The 18,683-nt window shown below is 46.5% G+C and overlaps 1 protein-coding gene and 1 long non-coding RNA gene across 3 annotated transcripts in view; one reads left to right on the top strand and one right to left on the bottom strand.

The window, feature by feature from the left end:
* Positions 1–466: 466 nt before the first annotated feature.
* Positions 467–14,411, bottom strand: LOC133274473 (uncharacterized). Of its 2 annotated transcripts, none has more exons than XR_009745155.1 (3): positions 13,778–14,411; positions 5,316–5,438; positions 467–804 (listed from the first exon to the last, which is right to left on the bottom strand). It is a non-coding gene; the product is annotated as an uncharacterized LOC133274473 (long non-coding RNA). The 2 variants fall into 2 exon arrangements; XR_009745154.1 differs by having other exon boundaries at positions 13,836–14,408.
* A 3,814-nt stretch (positions 14,412–18,225) lies between these two features.
* The window catches only part of SPTLC2 (serine palmitoyltransferase long chain base subunit 2), a 78,981-nt gene continuing 78,523 nt past the window's right edge, over positions 18,226–18,683 (top strand). The window contains exon 1 of the mRNA XM_061463684.1: positions 18,226–18,382. Within this exon, the coding sequence (XP_061319668.1) occupies positions 18,257–18,382 (126 nt within the window). The 5' untranslated portion in view covers positions 18,226–18,256. The remainder of the gene's footprint in view (positions 18,383–18,683) is intronic.

Here is an 18,683-nt window from a genome sequence, read left to right as displayed (position 1 = left end):
GTACCAGAAATGCTTGTCTTCATAAGACAATCTCTGTGGCTTTTAATTTCTCTAAAGGACAAGAAAGGAAAGAAGTCATCTAGACCGATTTTGCAAGAAAATTAATGTAATGAGTTGATTACAGGAAGATAATTATATATTTAATTCCAGGCCACCTCGAAATGAAGCATGTTGTTTACCACATGTACTCTTCATTATGTGATCTATAGCTAAAGCTAACTGTCCCAACAGAGTTTAAACAACTACTGTTTCTTTATAATCAAGGATAAAGGGAAAATGAATTCTCCAATTAAATCAAAGCACAGTGGGATGAATGCTGGAATTGGAAGAAGAAACTGCCCGTACAAACTTAAAATTTTCAGTCCCCTTGAGAGTACTGTGCTAGAGAAGTTCATTGTTACAAACCAGCCTGTGGGCTAGTGCCCAAGCCAGATGTACTGCATGCCCTTTGCATGCCAGCCAAGCAGTAACTTATGGGCAAAGCAGTCCCTAGACCTGTGCCTACTGCTAGAATGATTCTGATCACTGGTATTTTTCCTTTTTTAAGAACCTGTTGACATCTTTTTACTTGCATCAGATGTTTCTACAGATAGTAGTAAGGTACACCTAAGCTCCTGCTACATGCTCTGCTGAGCTAGTAGGTAGGGAGAAGCTAGTAGATAGGGAATACTCAACAGCACAACATTTCACTGCCATGGCTACAGGTCCAGGTTGAATCCAGTTCACATCTTAAGGAGTGCAGAGAAGAGCCTGGATCTGTCTTCATCTGTTCCATGTAAGTCATTCTCATTCTCTGCATCACACCTGAAGCAGGGTAGATTTAACAAGGAAAAGAGACTTGTTGGTGACAAGACTGTCTTCCACTTAATTGGGATGCAAAATTAATTGAGCTATAATCCAGTGTGCTCTAAGCATACTTTAGTTCTTATGAAATCATAAAACTTGCCTGGGTCTGAACACATCATTACCTCAAAAAGTAAAAGGAAGTACACGGACTGCAGACGTTAATGATCCAGAAAAATAAGTTGCTGGAGGCCTCAGAAGACCCATATATAAAAGGCCTGGGTTTTTTGGATAATCTCTACACAAGAAGAGACTTTGAGAGAAAACCAGTGACAGCCATCCACAGTCTACTGATGCCTCTGTAAATCCTAATCACCAAAGCTGTTTGAAAACAACCTGTAGCACAACACTATAGATCCAATAAAAGAGGCACAAGATGTGGCTGATGCAAACTTAGTACAGTACAAAGTAAGTTTTGCTATTTATACTTAGCAAATTATAATCTCAAATACCTTAATAAAACCTTTTTTCTATACAAAGAATTGAACCCTGTATTCACATACGCTCTGATAAAGTTGAGATAAAAGTTGCCACTGAGCAAGTTACAGCTTAGTTCATACAAGCTGTTTCCTTGCATCATCTGATATCTGTAGTTGAAGGACCACAAAAGGTGTCTGAAGGGATCTCTGGAGGTGTCCAGTTCATCCTCCCCCCTCGGAGCAGTGATGTTGCCAATGGGCTACCCACATGAGGCTTAGGTGTAAGAGTAGATGTAGAGTCTCAATCATGAAACATGATTTTTTCATGACTGACACTCTACCATTTCTTTTGATAACCTGTGCCAGTGCTGCCCTATTTGCCTTAAAAAGATGTTTTTTTCTTGTGTCCAGCCCAAGTTTCCCAAAATACAACTTCTAACCATTCCTGCTGCCTTTTTCTTACCATCTGCTACTACCAAGGGTTTGGTTCCACTGTCTTTGTAACTCTCCTTCAAATAATTGAAGTCTACAGTTAGACCCACTCCCCTTTAGTCTCCTCTATGCCACATGGAAGGACCCCGGGACCCACAACATTTCCCTGTAGATCACGTGCCCTGAGCCCCTGACTTTCCTTGCTAGCCCTCTTCAGCACCTCTTCCTATTTCAGGTGGCACACTACTCTCTCTGCTAGTTCTTTTACAAACAGGATGCCAACAACAAATGGACTACTGGATAACAGTTCCTAAACACACTAGATCCATCAGATCCACTTAAATCCACTGGATACTAGGCTGTGGAGTTTTTTACAGTGTTTCCTAAATAAAATAATTTTTCCTCCCCTCTACATCACAATAAAACAAAAGCAGTAGTTTTGTGAGGTGCAGAATGAATGTTCCATGGTTCCCTATGGACTTATGTTCCTGAAAAGTTGTGAGCTCTCATTGAAGCTTTTCTTCCAGCTGAGCATTTGTGATTTTACCCACATGATCTCTCTGGTGTTTACTACATGCACACTGTACCCTTTTCCAAAATCAGGTTATTTACAGGGTCCTCTAACTGGCTACATTCTGAACCTGCAAGAACTTAAGTAGCTGTGAAATTTATGCCATTTCCCAAATCTAACTGAAATAGACCAACAGGTTTCAAAGTTACTGGATTGGAATGTGAGGACAGGTTAACACATGCACAAAGCATGAGAACATAAGCCTTATTCCCTTAGGAAGGCTCAAAACCCTACTTTTATGTTCTTCATGCAGACTTGTCTGGACTTTTGAAGCACATCCTGCTCTAAGGGGTTTTGCTCTTGGCGTCCCAGTCAAGAGAGGAACAATCTAGGGTATCAGAATAATTCTAACCCAGTGAGCATCATCCCCATCCAGTTCCTGCATTTTAAGTGTCTGACCCCTTTTAGGAGGAGTGACTATGCACAGAGATTTTGAACAGGTTAATCAGCTAAATGCTTATCTCTCCAAGATGGTAAATTAGTGTCTGGAGTACAGCAGGGAGCCAGATGCGACTTTTATTTGCAGGTAGGGCTTGTATTTAGATAGGCATCAGAGAAGGTATCTACCACTTCCACTACACTGGGGGACAAGGAGAGAGGGAATGAAGTCTGGAAAACTCTGCAGTAGCTTTTCCTCTCTGCAGAACAGAGGAGAAGCTTATTCTTCCAGGCAATGAAGGTTTTAACTGTTTTAACTTTTGGAGATACTTTCCATCTCAATTTTCACAAATCAGCAGGGACTATTCTGTCCCTGACATTTCCCCATGTGTAGTGAACTCTCCCCTGAGCTTTCCTGTGTAGCCTTTCCCTTTTTGTGTCTGTATTCACACATCTTAGCACTGAGGTTGTGCCCTCCTTTACCATCACTCAATGTTAATTTCCTTATTTGAAGTATGCAGTGCTGCTGGCTGGGCTGAAGGAGGTCCCTTGCCATCCAGCTTTTCTCACCTGTTTCATGATCTCAAAGCTCTTCCAAAAGGTAGGTCAGGGCCATTGCCTCCATAAGGCCAGAAGCAAGGGCAATTTATACCAAAGTGTGGCGAAACTGAAGTAGAAGGTAAGGTGGCACTCATACTTAGGTGTGGATTTGGCACTTACAGTTTAGTGGTGGACTTGGCTGTGTTAGGTTTATGGTTGGACTCAGTGATCTCATAGGTCTTTTCCAACCTAAATGATTTCATGATTCTATGATGTACAACAAAACATTCTCCAAATATTCTTGTTGAAACATTGTATAGAGAATAAAAAAAAGTCAGCCTAGAAGACATACTGCTTCTTTCTTCTCTGATGTTGAGAAGTCAGTACTTTACCTTTGCTTTTAGCTTCCTTCTAGGTGAATTTAAAACTCATTCTGTATTTACTGAGGCAGGCCAGATAAGTCAATAAAGGCCTTGGCTTTCTAGAGGTGATCATATCACCAGTCATTTCTTCTCTGTTCTGCACTAAGGGCTTAGATAAGAAGGGTTTGGTTTTGTTTTCTTTTCCCTTAATGGATAGGTTTCTTAATTAGGACAGGGGAAAAATGACTGCGGCAAATTAAAACCAAAATGAGGTAGCAAAGAGGAGGATCTGGAGGGGAGGGGGACAATCAGAGACAGCTATCGATTTTGAAATGATGGAGGAGCCAAAGGAAAGCACGTAACTTGGAAAGGAGACTCATCTTTCAAAGCCCTGTTCTTGCTTAAAACCAATCAGTCCAGGCAGAGGTGTCAGTTGTTGTTGAAGCTCTGGCATTAGCTTTGTTTTCAGACAGAATTCAAATTTTGGGAAGACTCACAGGTTCGTAAGAGGATGGCTCCTTAAGCAGATCTTCAGATTGTGGAGCTAGGAGTCATGGGATAGAGCGGAACACAGGAAATCTGAGTGGAGCATTGAGAAATTCTTAGTAGGCAGTGGTAAAAAAAAAACAACCAAAAAACAACAACAAACATTTGGGAATAGTTTCTTCCAAGGACAAAGAAAAGTGTCCTTGCTGACAGGAAAGCCAGGCAGAGGAAAGGCAGCAAATATACACTGAATATGGGAAAAGCACCAAGATGTAACACCATTCTCACTCCCATTTGTTGCATAGCAGGTCCCATCTTTTCTAGAGCAGAGAGAATTAATCTGGCATCATCTTGCCTTGTCTGAGTGTCTGATGTAGAGCTTTCTGCCACTCTAGTCAGCACACTTTCATACAGACAGGCATCTTCCCCCTTGGCTTTTCAGACAGCATTCCTCTAAGATTAAAGTCAGATGTTAGTCTGACCTTTTGTGAAATATAGCCAGCCCTGGAAAGAACACCACCAATCTTGTAATGACTGTTTGTCAGCTTATTTTCATTGCTGTGATGAAACCTAACTTTGCAAATTGCTGATTGTCAGATGTCTATGAGAGGGGGTTAGGAAGATTTTTAGCTGCACTACTACAAATAATTTGAAGCCATTCTAAACCTGGCCAAATGCTATGTGCAAATAAGCTCCTTTTCAGCCCAGAGAGCTGAAAACATGCCATAGATCCTTTCAAAGCAAAGGGTTTGTTCCACCATGTAGGAGACCTTTCTTCTATTCTTCACACTGACATTGTTCTATCATCATAATGCTGATGACAAAATGACATCTCTTTTGCTCCCTGTAGGACTGGCAGTTTGTAGGCAGTAGCATGTCCTTGTTCACAGTCCCTTTTTCACCCTCACTTTCTCTTGCCTCCAAGCAATCCTAGAACAAGTGTAACAAAAATCTCTTTTCCCTGCCACCACCTCTTGTCTTTGTAGCTCAGATGCTGCCACGTTGCCTGTTCCCTGCCTGAATCCCGACTGGGGGCAACATGTGTAATTAGCTGGCAAAGAACACTACATTGTCTCCTAACACCCTACCCTTACTTGACAACAGCAGGAGCTCCCCTCTCCAACAACTGTTTCTGTGGCTGCTCCTGCCATTGAGAGCTGCTGCTGGATGTCAAACATGAGCATAGGGATATGATCTCCTCCAAGCTCTTCCTGGCCCAATGCTGTGATTGTACTCCAAGAGAGATCCAAGTCTGGCACGCTGTTTTGACGCTTCAGCACTTACCTGGGCTGAAGATGTGACCAGTTTGCAGACATCTCCTGGCTTGTGCAGGGGTGTTAGGCAACAAGGCAAGTCTGTATAATCTTATTACTATCCTTGTCTAATCCACTAGCACTTCTTCCCTTCCTGTAGGACAAAATGATAAGAGATAAATTAAAGAAGGATCCCTGGTGAGCAAGCATAAAGAAGTGAAGATATAAAACACTCTTTCTGATGCCTGTGGCCTACCCACTCCTGCCCATAACTGCAAGCATCATCGCACACTGTTCTGGAATGGCAGAGGCTGCTCAGTGCTGAAGGCTGCAATCCCTGGCTCCAGAGATATTTAATACTTCCTTTCCCTGGAATTTACACAAGAAATGCTGGATTTATAGGTGACATGGAGCCTCCTGAAAAACCATGGGTACCATAAGGGGAGTTAAGTATGCAGGTACCCAGGGTTTCATTCACTGAATAATATTTTCTATACAGAAAAGTGGGAAAGAGAGAAACATTAGTCACTTACTTGCTTAACTGAGACCTAATAGGCAAGGTCAGTGCTCAGCCAAGAATAGATAGTAGAAGTCTCCCATGATGTATTTTTGTGACGAGAAGTTCATAGCACACAGACTGATCTATTATTGGGCTTCACTATGAAAAATATTAACTACCATGACTGTGCAAATTAGCAAATCTCTGCTGTATGGAGATTGCTTCACCTCTACTGAAGTGCACCTATTTGTTCTTTTGCCAGCCCTCTGCAAGATGACAATACCTGCTTGTCAGTGTCTAGCATGCTTTTCTGTGCTTTAAACAAAAAACATTAAAGGGAAAAGATGAGTACTCAAGGGAAGATGCTGCAATGGCCAGTTTGGTGAGGAAAAGCACCGGACCTTTACCTTGAGCTGTGTTCTGCATGTCTGCAGTTACAGTAAAGCAGAAGCGACATGATGACCCACCTGCTGGCCTGCAGCACCTCTCTGGTCTCCTGTGGCACTTCAACCTATGGGACCAGCGTGACCATCTACTTGGTTTGTTCTTTCCAGCTTTTGCATATGGGTTTGTACAGCATTCATCAGTGTTCCTCCCGAAGCCAAGCATTTCCAAATATGTAAGGCCACGAAGCCTTTTCTCCTTCAAGTTTTCCCCATGGACTACAAAGCAATCATCTCCCTAAACTTCTAACTGAGAACACAGGAGAGCTATGATTTGTATGGCCTCAGGGGCCCCTAAGCACTAAACCTAGGGAGCTGATGAAAGAAATAAGTCCTCTGAAGATGAAAGGAGTAAGGTCTCTGAAGATGAAAGGAGTAAGGTCTCTGAGAACACACCTTAGCTCCTGTGGTACCTGAAAGATGCAGCTGTACTTTTTTTGCCAAGTGCTACAGCACAGGACATGCTCTGATCCAGCTGAGCAAGAACAGAAAACATACTCCATGTGGGCATTAACAACAAGTGTGAATACACTAGGTGCAAGGAAGCTTTATGTTACAATTTGCACATTTTCCTTCTGTCTATCCTTGGAATCTTGCAGTACCTATTGCTGTTGAGCTCCAAGCTTCTGGTGATGCTAGGGTTGAAGTTGTTCTCTGTGATGCTTCCTAAAACACCTCTCTTGCAGTGCGGGTGTGAGCTCTTCCAACAGACAGCTCTCTGCACATGCCTAAGAACTGGCAACTGGCTCAGCCTTCACTGTTCCTGAAGACACTGTGTGGACACAGGAGCAAGAACCAAATGTATCATAGCAATTCAAACCACATCCATTCTGTCTTTGCAGCCACGAGCATATGAGGTACCAAGACAGTGGCCCCCTTCTGCTGAAAGATGGTGTATGCAAAACCCACCCCACATCCCAGCATCTACCACTTTCCCATTCTAGAGAGAGGTCAGCGTGGTCCTTACCCATTCCCAAAAGAGGGAGAGTGAGTTTGGGGCTTTTAGATTAAGACAGAAACATTATTGCCTGGGAGCCTGGCATCTGTCAGGGAGAGAGAGTGCGGTCGCCATGGTAATTCTTTGCCTCATTTACTGCAAAGTAACCTCCTGTTACATGCAGCCATTCTCAGCACATCTGCCCTACACACAGCACAGGCTGGGCACTGCCTGTGTATCCACATAAAGAGCAAGCCCCTGCCCACAGCCACGCACACACACTCTTACATTCCCTGCTGTGCAACACCCTTGTCCATATGTGATACACAACATGTATGTGTTGAGCAATGCACATTCCCTCAGCTCTCTCCCATTCATATCAAACATACCTCTAGATAACCAGCCAGGGTTACAGTCCCTGCTCCCACAACTATAGGTCCCTCTGCTGCAGGCATAAGATGTTTTAGAAGCACATGATAATGCATACTCAGCCAGCCACCAAAAGACGCACCCACCCTGTCTCCCCCAGCCTTGCCACAAGACCTGCCTACAGCTCTTGTACAGTTTATTCCTGGATACATTTTGTTTCCATGCTGTGGCATGAACAAGGAATAAATTCAGCTCTGCCTCATTCATTTTCCTCTGTTTATGCCACTAAGAAAAAAATACCCCTGAGAGGCAGATCTGTAACAAGTGACTGTGCCTCTCCACAGTGCCATCTCACAGGAAGCTGGTGGTCAGGTCATTGGGTGCTTCTGACTGGACCCTGCTGCTCACATTTCTTCGTAGGTAACTAGAGGAAATCAATCTCAATTCCATTTCTCCTCAAAGCACCCTGTGGGTTCTTGCCAGAGGGCTCAGCTCCCTGCTGATAGAAGGGAAACAGAAATCCAGAACTGCAGTGACTGATTTTATAGCATAGCAGAAGCACAACAGATAGGGGCCCTGAGCTGAGTCCCTAACTCCTCTGCTACACAACAGCAGATATCACCTTGTATCAAAAGATGAAACTCAGCTCCCACTTAGGCCACTAGACACAATCTCCCAAGCTACCAATGTCACATCAGGTTCCCTCAGCAATTCCAAAAGGCGCTGGTGTGATTAGCGTTTGGGTAGTGTTACCAGGGTGGGCACAGACCTGCCTGCAGTCAGGCCAGGTGGCAAGTAGAAGCTCCTCAGCCACACATATATGACATCTCCAACTAACAGGGCCCATGGGAGCTAGCAGGCATAGATCCGGTGGAGCCTCAAGTTCCCACATTGCATGGTGCAAATGACTTTTCTGCCTCTTGCTGTGGTGAGTTTTAACAAAAATGTAGCAAAGGCAGTCAGTCAGGGATGGCCCTGATCTACATGAGGGTTACAGTCACCTGAGTCTGACCGGGTTGCTAACAATCGAGTACTACTTATTACTGCTGCAAGTGGCCTATGGAATGTGCTGAGAAGGGCTTCAGGTGAAAGGTCTCCTTTAGAGAGCTGGCAGGGATGCCTGTCCATATCCTTTTGGACCCACTCTCCTCTTCGTAAATGTTTCAAGCTCACCTTGCTGCCCTGCATCTCTGGACAAGGCAGCCTCAGTTATTGCAGGACTAGTCACGCTTGCACATCTCATCCTCCTCCATCTCAGGGAAGTGACAGGCACCTTCCCGCCCCTGCTCCCCTCTCTTCCCATCCCCATCATCACTACCTACCTGCCTGCTTGGCTGTGGCTGAGCTCAGGTGCCTCTGGAGGAACAGGCCCTGCTTTTAGCCCTGCACAGGAGGTGGGACCCAGGCAGAGTCCATGCTGCTGGTAGAGCCCACCACCAACCCAGCTGGGGTTGCTCCCGTCTGAGAAAGATACCTGATGCCTGAGCACACACTTCCCTCTTATGGCCATGCCTGATACAGCAGCTACCCAGGGCTGCAGCATCTTCCCTGGAAATGTGATTTTGCTGTGAATAGTGCCATTTCCCATAGTTGCCTCTTACACTCGTAGGGCACAGACATCTCTCCAGTGCACCTGGGTGTCAGGCCAGCTGTGCCGCCATGCCGCCCTGTTTGGCTGATGTTGATCACCACACACACAATGTGAGCTGTGTGAGCGGGAAAGACAACTCAAACTCCTGGTATGTGTCCTGCCAACTGCATCACACTGTCTGTCTGATGTAAGCCCAAGTACCCATTCCTGGTCCTGGGGCAGATTTCCGCTATGGCAGGGCACTGCCTCTAACATCTTTCCTTTCCTCAAGTTAATAATGGCTTTTACTGACTTTGATTTCAAAGGGAAAGTTTTAAACTACCTAGTTATGGGTAGTTGAAGATTCTGTTTCTCTCTCACCCCATTGCACTACATGTCAAAGCCTCTCTCTCTTCTGTTCAAATAATAACTTTGCGAAGAGGAGTGGCAGCAGCCTTCTGCTTTCCTGTACTGACCTTTTTCTCTAGACTGAGCTTCAGGTAGCTAGTTCTTTCTGTGCTCCCATCACCCCTAATACAAAATTTATAATGCAGGTTATTATACTGCACAGAAGGGGTAGTTTCCCCTTACATCTGATCTATGGCCACCTTCCCCTAGCCACCAGGTCAGGTCAGTTCAGTTCACTGAACTGAGGGAAAACTAGTTAATTTTCTATAAGGTAATTTTCAGTGAGTTGAACTGACTCACTCTACAGGTAGAAGGCTGAGAAAACAAACCAAACTCCTTTAGCCATGTGTTTCATCATCTTCCTTCATACAGTTCTTATAAAGAGGAGGGAGGCAGGAGAATGAGAACCTGCAAAACTGTGCTTGGTACCTGAAAGGAAACAAACTGCTCCTTCCTTCCTTCTCCAAACTAAGGTTTGGTCACTGCTCAGGTACTCGAGTATTATCCTCACCATTTCTCTTCTTCTGTATGGTTTGCTGTCTTCTCATGTGCCACCTTTGTTAGTAGCATCAGTAAGGGATGAAACCAAAACTATCCACAAAGACATTTTAAAGGGAAGACACATTTTAAAAGGACTTGCCCAGTCTACTGCAGTACCAACAATGTTGTCAGAAGCAGCAACAGCTCTGGTCCTCCTTGAAGCTAGCCACAGCAGCCTGGTTGTGCTCTGCCAGACTCGGTGCTCTTTCCCAGAGCTTCTCAAAGCACTCTGCAGCCGTTGATAAAGCGAGACCACATCTGCTCTGAACCTGTTTGCCAGGGTACTGATGGGAGGAGGGTTTGGGGTCACTTCCATAGTGTCAAAAGTTGTAGCCCCAGATCCTCAAGAGTATTTAAGCACCAAAAAACAAGTTAGGAATTAAAATACCATGGGGCTCTGTGTCCTAATGAGGATGCAGTTATATTGGTATTCAATGTTTTCGCTGATACAGCTGATAGTGCTTAGAAAAGTTCTGCTCAAAAAAAAGAGCCCTATTCTGCTGACATAAGCTGCCTGCACACAAGGAGGGCTTCACTGGTATAACAGTGCTGCTACAGCGATTTCACATGCATTTACATGTAAATGAGGGCTTTGTTTATACCGCACAGATGCAGCCTTTCACTTCCTCCTGTTGGGGAGGGGAGGGTAATGGTCTCCCTACTCTCATTTTATGAGCTAAGAAAGCAAGTCACAAACAAAATGAGCTCATTGGCTCAATATCGCTCAACATGGCTGGCAGAAATGACAGAGACATCGGTCATAGGTTACAGCCACAGGACTTTCTTCACTGTTAAGAGACAGGGAGACAAATGAGAGTCACTAAATAGGAGCCTCATCAGGTCAACTACACAAGGTCAAATCCCTGATGTGTTTGAGACAGAGGGGCTAGTAATGAATGCACTAGGGAGTCCTAGGGGACTGAGGTGTGTATAGATGCATAAAGCATTGCCAGAAAGGAACTGAACTTAAAGGAAGTTCTTACTACCCTGTTTCATCAGTTGCCAAGCTAAGCAGCAATAGGCATGGAGTGACAATGAATGTCCACGGAGAATGAACATGAAAGCTGAATCCATACAGGTGGTTAATAACATATCACAGGAACCAAAAATGAGATCAGAAGCTACTGCGATTACCTTGCTGCAAATCACTGCTGCCCAAGTAAATATGCACTGAATGTACCTCCATTCTGCCAATACTCCTGTATCTTGACCACAGACTTGGCCAGGCCATACTTCAATGAAAAAAAGACTACATAAGCCAAGAAAGATAAAATAATTGATACCATCTCAGCTACTTATTCCTAAACTTCCATCTGGAGACCAGTAACAAGTGGTGTCCCTCAGGGATCAGTGTTGGGATCGGTCTTGTTCAACATCTTTGTCGCTGACATGGACAGAGGGATTGAGTGCACCCTCAGCAAGTTTGCCAATGACACCAAGCTGTGTGGTTCGGATGATAGGCTGGAGGGAAGGAATGACATCCAGAGGGACCTTGACACACTTGTGAGGTGGGCTGATGTCAACCTCATGAAGTTTAACCATGCCAGGTGCAAGGTCCTACACCTGGGTCAGAGCAATCCCAGGCACAGCTACAGGTTGGGCAAAGAAGAGACTCAGAGCAGCCCTGCAGAGAAGGACTTGGGGTGTTGGTCAATGAGAAAATGAACATGAGCCGGCAGTGTGCGCTTGCAGCCCAGAAAGCCAACCGTATCCTGGGCTTTATCAAAAGGAGTGTGACCAGCAGGTCGAAGGAGGTGATCCTGCCCCTCTACTCTGCTCTCGTGAGACCTCACTTGGGAGTATTGTGTGCAGTTCTGGTGTCCTCAACATAAAAAACACATGGAACTGTTGGAACAAGTCCAGAGAAGGGACACGAGGATGATCATGGGACTGGAGCACCTCTTGTATGAAGACAAGCTGAGAAAGTTGGGGCTGTTCAGCCTGGAGAAGAGAAGGCTGAGTAGAGACCTCATAGCAGCCTTCCAGTATCTGAAGGGGGCCTACAAGAATGCCAGAGAGGGACTCTTCATCAAGGACTGTAGCAATAGGACAAGGGGTAATGGCTTTACAGTTAAACAGGGGAAGTTCAGGTTAGATATAAGGAAGAAGTTCTTTACTGTAATGGTGGTGAGGCACTGGAATGGGTTGCCCAGGGAAGCTGTGAATGCTCCATCCGTGGCAGTGTTCAAAGCCAGGTTGGATAGAGTCTTGGGTGAGATGGTTTAGTGTGAGGTGTTCCTGCCCATGGCAGGGGGGTTGGAACTAGATGATCTTAAGGTCCTTTCCAACCCTAACTATTCTATGATTCTGTGATTCTAAACTTGCCTCTTCTGCTCTACTAAACCACATATCTGACACAGATACAAGGTGAAATGCATGGCAGGACCAAACTCAACATTTTTGCTAGAAAAGTTTTAATCTATATCAGCTTCTCTCAGTGGCAACTACAAGGGTTCCTGGAGCTACAGCCTTTTTTTTTTGTCCCACAGTGTCAGTAAGTGACCTGTTGAGTTACCTCATCATACAGTTCCAGTGCAATGGCATAAAGAAAGATTCAAAACTCAGTCTCCAGAAAAAAGCAGGTGCTGTCATGGGCTGGGTGAAATATAACGGAAGCGATTAGCTGTTAATGCTGGCCTTAAGTTGGTTATAAGATACAGTCTAGCTCCATTGCAGAGAAACAGTGATCTCCATTCTAAAACACTGCTCCAGTCACTGCCCAAATGAGAGGCAAACACCCAGAAATTTGAACTGGGGGGAGGGGACAGGGACAGACATGGACATGACTCTGAGTACTGTTTTGCATGGGAGTCTTGGGGACAAGGGACGTGAGGAAAACCAGATAAAGCATAGAGAAGAAGGCTCCAGACAAAGCTAAGACAATACTGGTAGTCAGCCCTGACTGAAACCTGGAGAAAAATAGCTCTTTGGTACTGGCTGAAAGAAGGCTGGAGCCACGAGCAAGGAAATATCTTGCTGCTTGATCCCCTCACACCATTGGAAACATAATCTTATACATATCTTGTAACTCAATAAACAAACAAATAAATAAATAAATAAAGTAAATACAGTTACTTCCTTCCTTCCTAACTGAAGGATTAAACTTTTGGCTAGCTGTATGTATCAAAATGAGTAACAGCCACAGGGGGTTAAATCAATCTGTCATTAATCCCGTCCATCACACAGGACTTCCTCCCATGCTCTGTTCTGCTGGCCAAACCCCTGATCCTACACGTATCATCCCAGCCCCTCTTACATCTCTCTTTTCTTGTGGCTCATCAGACCCCTATTCACATGCATCTTTCAGCCGATAGCATATCCTCTCAGGCCTTTTGTGTCCTGACCTCTTTCACGCTTCACCACAAAAACGTTATGCAAGCCTGGCTGGTTTCTCCAGGCAAACGCACTGAACAGCGAAGTTTGTCATATTTACAGATTCTGGTCCAAATCAGTGCCCAGAAATAGGTTCAGTCAAGGCTTCATTGCAAAAAAAGAGGGGAAAATAGTCTGAACAGTCTTATTAGCATTGTACAGTTTTAGAGGTTAAGTTATTTCCAGAACAATATTATTCTCCAAGCCAGTGAAAAAGAAGCTGTGGTGAGCCTAGAACTGTAGTATTCACAGCGGGAAGTGTTAAGGACAGGGAGGGTCTCTCCTGGAGCAGAAACACAATTCTCAAGTTTAGCTAAATTTAAGCCAACCAACTCCATTATTTAGAAATATGTACCTGCCTCCCCTTGCCTTTTCCAGAAGGAAGCAATCTGCTGTAGGCATTCATGGCTTACATACTTATCAAGATCTGCTGAGGACAAATGATGGGCATTTCTACACCAAACTAACCAACCTTCCAAACATTGCTCCCTCTCATGAGCCATGCCAAGGCCTCTCCAGCTTTCCATGAAGTTTTGCTAGCAGCTTGACAAATTCTCATGGGACACCCAGCTAGCTAGCTGCTTTCTTCAACAGCTGTGACGTCTCCAAAGAGCTTTCCACACTCCTGCTAATTTTTCTATGCTTCAGGCAGGCATTCTGCCATTCAGTCCTAAGCTATAAACCAAGGTTCACTGCTCCCCTGGAGTAATTTCCCAGCATACTCCTTGCACTTTCAGTGCTAGGTTGCTGTAACTGTTAAACAGGGAACAGAAACAACGCTCACCTGACAGCACTGCATTGGACTGTCCAAACTGTAGCTTTTTCAATTACACTTTCAGCACTTCAGCCTGCACCTGGAGACTGAAGGTGAAGAAAGGCACCAGAAGAACATAGACTGCTCCTCTCAGAGCAGCATGCCTGCTATTAACTGCCTTGAATGCAACAGAGGGGCCACTGCTTATTCTGTCTCTGCATTGCAAATATAAAAGTCAAAGGCTTGGGTTTATTTCTGACTACAGCCATCTTGAGACTTTCCATCAAGAATCTCTGGGTAGCTGGCATCATTCACATACTCAATTTTGTCTCAGTTGCCTACGCTCTCCTTTCTTGAAGGAAATTCTTCCCCTCGGCCACATCTCAGTGATGAGTTCTGATTATCTTTTATCAGTGAAGAAGGCCCTTGTTCTCTCTGTTTGGGATACTGGAGCAGAATTTTTTTCTGCTACACTTCTCTGCCCCAGTGGTTATGCAATAAACCCTTCCTGAATTTGCCCTTCTGCTGTCTGCAAACTTCACAACTCTACTCTGTGATCCCCAGACCTATGAATGGTAATAGTACCCACTGACTCATGTCGATGACGTAAGCTCTCTGTTGATACGAGCCTGCTGTGCAGCAATCCCTGCCTGTTTGACTTGTTACTTATGGTCCACTCTTCCTTTTGACTCATTATATATATTTTCTTACCCAGTCCTTTGCTTAACTCAGTTGACTGAGTAAGGCAATTTGCTCTGCCAGCTCACAGGAATAGTATACATGGAACCTAGAAGGAAACTTCAATCCGGAATGATGCTGTTTTGAGTTTGTTTTGCTCTTGTTTTGCAACTGCATAGTCCAGAGGCAGAAGCTGCAGCCTCCTGTGTACATGGGTGTCTCGTGTGTCACACAGAGCCATCCATATCAGAGCTGCCAGCGGGTGCAACTTCAGGAGCTCTGTGACGTGTGCTTGGTGTGGCCTGTGGCAGCAGCTGTGTCCTGGGATGGCACCTCCATGCCAGACTTGTCTCCATGGATATCCCAGAGTCTTCTGTTACTGCAGCCCCAGGGTGAGTATGGCCTTCCCTGCCCCTGTGCTGCACTAGAAGGGGCCTGATGCCCCTCAAACACGAGGTCCCACACTAAGGCCAGGGTGGGTCCTGGCAACACAATGAGGTCCCATGTGTAGGGGAGCACTGCAGCCATGGTGTGAGACTGCCCGGTCCTGCACAAGTTAACCAGGGGGTCCCTTAATGTTTTTTTCTTCCCATTTACTAAACTAGTACTAAAACCATTGCACTGTAAGTGTTTGTGCTAGTTGGGTTTAAGGACAGATGAAGTAACCAGTCTGCAGGGTTTGGACTCTAAACAGGTAACACAGCAGTGAGATCCACTGCCTGGCAAGTGAAGCAGCTTATCCTCTCTAGAAGGCATTAGCAGAGGAAACTTCTCTGCATGCAGGTGGGCAGGGAGTGGAGGGTGATGCCTCATACATGCCCTGTGAGTGTAGGCTGGTGGACCATCTGCACACCATGGCAAAACTGGTCTGTATAATTCAATCCAGTCCATTCAGATGGAGAGGAGATGGGAGGAAAATGCCAACAGCCAACTATGGTTAAAAAAAATCCTACAAAAAAGGTACTGCGGTATGTGGTCCCCTAGTACATTTCTCACTCATTTGCTCACTCATTTCCTTTTTTCATGATAACATTTGTTCATTCCTCATAGATTCTGCAAAAGCCCTCCCCTCCTTATGTAGAAAAAGCTCAACAGCACCTGTCTCTTCTCCACCAGCACTCCTAACTGTACTCAATCAAGTCCACTTGCACAAGCACCCAAATGCTAAACAGGGGTATTCGCAGCTTTGACTACTAGGTCCTTCCTAGCAACACCCGTCTCTTCCATAGTCCCCATCCTGCAACATGAGAGAGGGGACGCAGCCCATCCCATCTTAGCTGATGGCTCTGTCTCACTGCGTACCGAAACCAGGTGAAGAAAGAATGCTTCTTAGGCAAGTCCACACCTGCTTTAGTGGCAGTCAAGAAAAGGGAGCGGCCATAGACAGCAAGAAAGGAACAAAGTCTCACACCCAGCCTGTGCTTGTTACCCCTGAGCCAATGTTTGTACCCCTCATTACAAAAACCCTCTTGTCCAAAGGTGACCCAGAGATATGGAGCGTACTGGACACATACTGCTGCCTACAAATACGCTAAAATCAGGCTATGAAGCTCTCCCAAGACTTCTGGAGAGAATAAAAATGCCTTTCACAGAAACTAATCCACTTTTGTTAGGAACTCCATGTTCGTATCAAATTTGCAATGAGATCTGTGACTGAAGCTCCAAAATGTGACTGTAATACAGAAAAATAATTATCAATAGTAGCAAATCAGAAGAGACCATTTTCTTACATTCACCTGCTTAGACCTGTTAACTTCCCTTGTGTTAAATGAGCTTTGTTTTTATTGTTTCAAGTTACATTCTAAGAAACAGCACAGCCCTTCTCTCTCAATCGCACTGGAGAAAACAAAGGTCATACTCCTCCATCTCTTCAGTATGTGATTAAACACATTTGGTTGTTTCCTTCTACCAGTTAACACTCCTGCAACTCAAAAACCTCTAGATGTGTTCCTTTTCCCAATCCCTCACCAAGATGTATACAAGTTGTACAATAGCACACACATCCAGATGCTTTGTGGTTTGCAGAGCACCCTTCCTCTCATGTTGTCTGTGTGACATCTGGAAACTTAAACTTTATTAATGTTGGTAACATCTGCCCCTGAACTAAACACAGTGCTTAGTTCACCCAGTCTTTGAATGAAGTATGTATTTCCAAACCATACTCAAATTCATGGCCAAATATGATTTTTAAACACAGCCATGGGCAGAGTTAACAGACTGGCAGCTTCAGTTGTCAGGGATAGTGGCTCAGCAAGGCAGCCAAGCATGCACCAATCTTTAAGCAGGACTTTAAATCCTATTGACTCAAGTTCTGCCTGGAGCTTGTCTAGAGCATTTCCTATTAGGTCCTTCAGTACCCAGGCGTACTTGAGCCAAGACACACCTCTCCCATGTCGATCCTAGGCACAAAGGGCTTTGCAATAATTCGGTCTGACCTCCTAACCCACCATTCAGGGTTTCACTCAGAGGTTCTCCTGCCAACTTGCGGTGGGTTAGTTACTTCAGCGTTCACACAGCCCATCATGACACAGCCCGAAGCCTGTGTGTCCTGGAGCAACCCCTACAGCCTTGAAAAGAACTACTTCAGTCATCAGCTCCCTCGACTCTACACAGGGAGGGCAGCAGAGAGGCTCACCTGCTACCTCACCCCACCCTGGTCCTCTCCTTGCTCCAGCGACTGGGGTGTCCTAAAGAAAAGGCCGCCTCCAGTCACAGAAACGGCACCAGCCCGCGCCGCTGCCCACGCCGCACCAGAGAAAGCGCTTACGGGCGCACCAGGACCCTCCCTCACACGCTCGGCGCCCCGCACCGGCACTGCCCCAGCCGGAGCCACCACAACCAGACAGCCCTCAGCCCGGCCGTTGATTCCCCTCACACGCAACCACCCCAACCACGCCCTAGCTCCGCAAGCCCACTTTGGCCCCCTCCCATTGGCTGCTACCTCAGCCATCACCTTGCCCCTCCCTCCGGTCATTGGACGGAGCCCGCTGCCCGCTCCTGCCCCTCCGTTACCCTGGCTCTGTGATTGGCTATCTTATCTCCGGTTCTTCGTTCCCGGTTCCATCTCTGCCAAGCGATTGGACAACGTTCACCTTCTGACTTCACCTTCCTCCAAACTTTCCGCTTTGCAATTGGGCAAACCCCTTCCTTCACCCCACTCCCCTCCCACCTGATTGGCATGCGAGTCTCTCATTGGGCTCCGTCCTCTGGGCCACGCCCTCTGTCCCTGGCGTCCGCCGCCAGCCTCGCACGCGCGCCGATGCGTCGTTACAGAGCCCATCCCCGAGCGTGACGTACCTGATGGTGATTGGGGCAAGCGGCAGCTCGCGCTTCCGGTGCGGTGCGGCGCGGCGCGGCGCGGCAGGGCGGGGGTGGCGGAGCGGGCGCAGCAGAGCCGGCGGGATGGAGCGGCCCGGGCGGGCTGCGGTGGTGGCGGGTGCACAGCCCCGCGCTAACGGCTGCAGCGGCGCAGGCCACGGCACGCTCCCAAACGGCTACGTGCGCGGTCTTCCCGCGCCCGACACACAGGTATGCGTGCGCACGGGCGCCCTCCGCCTCACGGGTGGGGCCGGCACCTGGGAGGGTGTGTGGTTTCCTCGGGGACTTCGGTGGCGGGAAGAACTTGTGGGGCCGGCTGCGGTGCGGCCGCGGGCTGTCCTCGGCGCTTTCTTCCAGGCGCTGCCCCCTTGCTGCCTGTGGGAGCCGGCAGTGTCCCCGGCGCGCCGGGGAGCTACGGGAGCTTGCGGCTGCCCCCACTCGCCGCGGCTGCAGGCGGGCTTCGGGAAGCCACTGAGCCGCCGCTGTTGGAATGTTCGGTACAGCTTTGCTG

The sequence above is a fragment of the Pezoporus flaviventris genome, unplaced genomic scaffold, assembly GCF_033815535.1.
Source record: "Pezoporus flaviventris isolate CSIRO_AGI_PZ_B2104156 unplaced genomic scaffold, CSIRO_AGI_Pfla_v1 ptg000036l, whole genome shotgun sequence".
In the NCBI taxonomy this organism is placed as follows: Eukaryota; Metazoa; Chordata; class Aves; order Psittaciformes; family Psittacidae; genus Pezoporus; species Pezoporus flaviventris.
The sequence above is the reverse complement of the archived record's forward strand: the minus strand, read 5'-3'. Positions and strand labels throughout refer to the sequence as shown.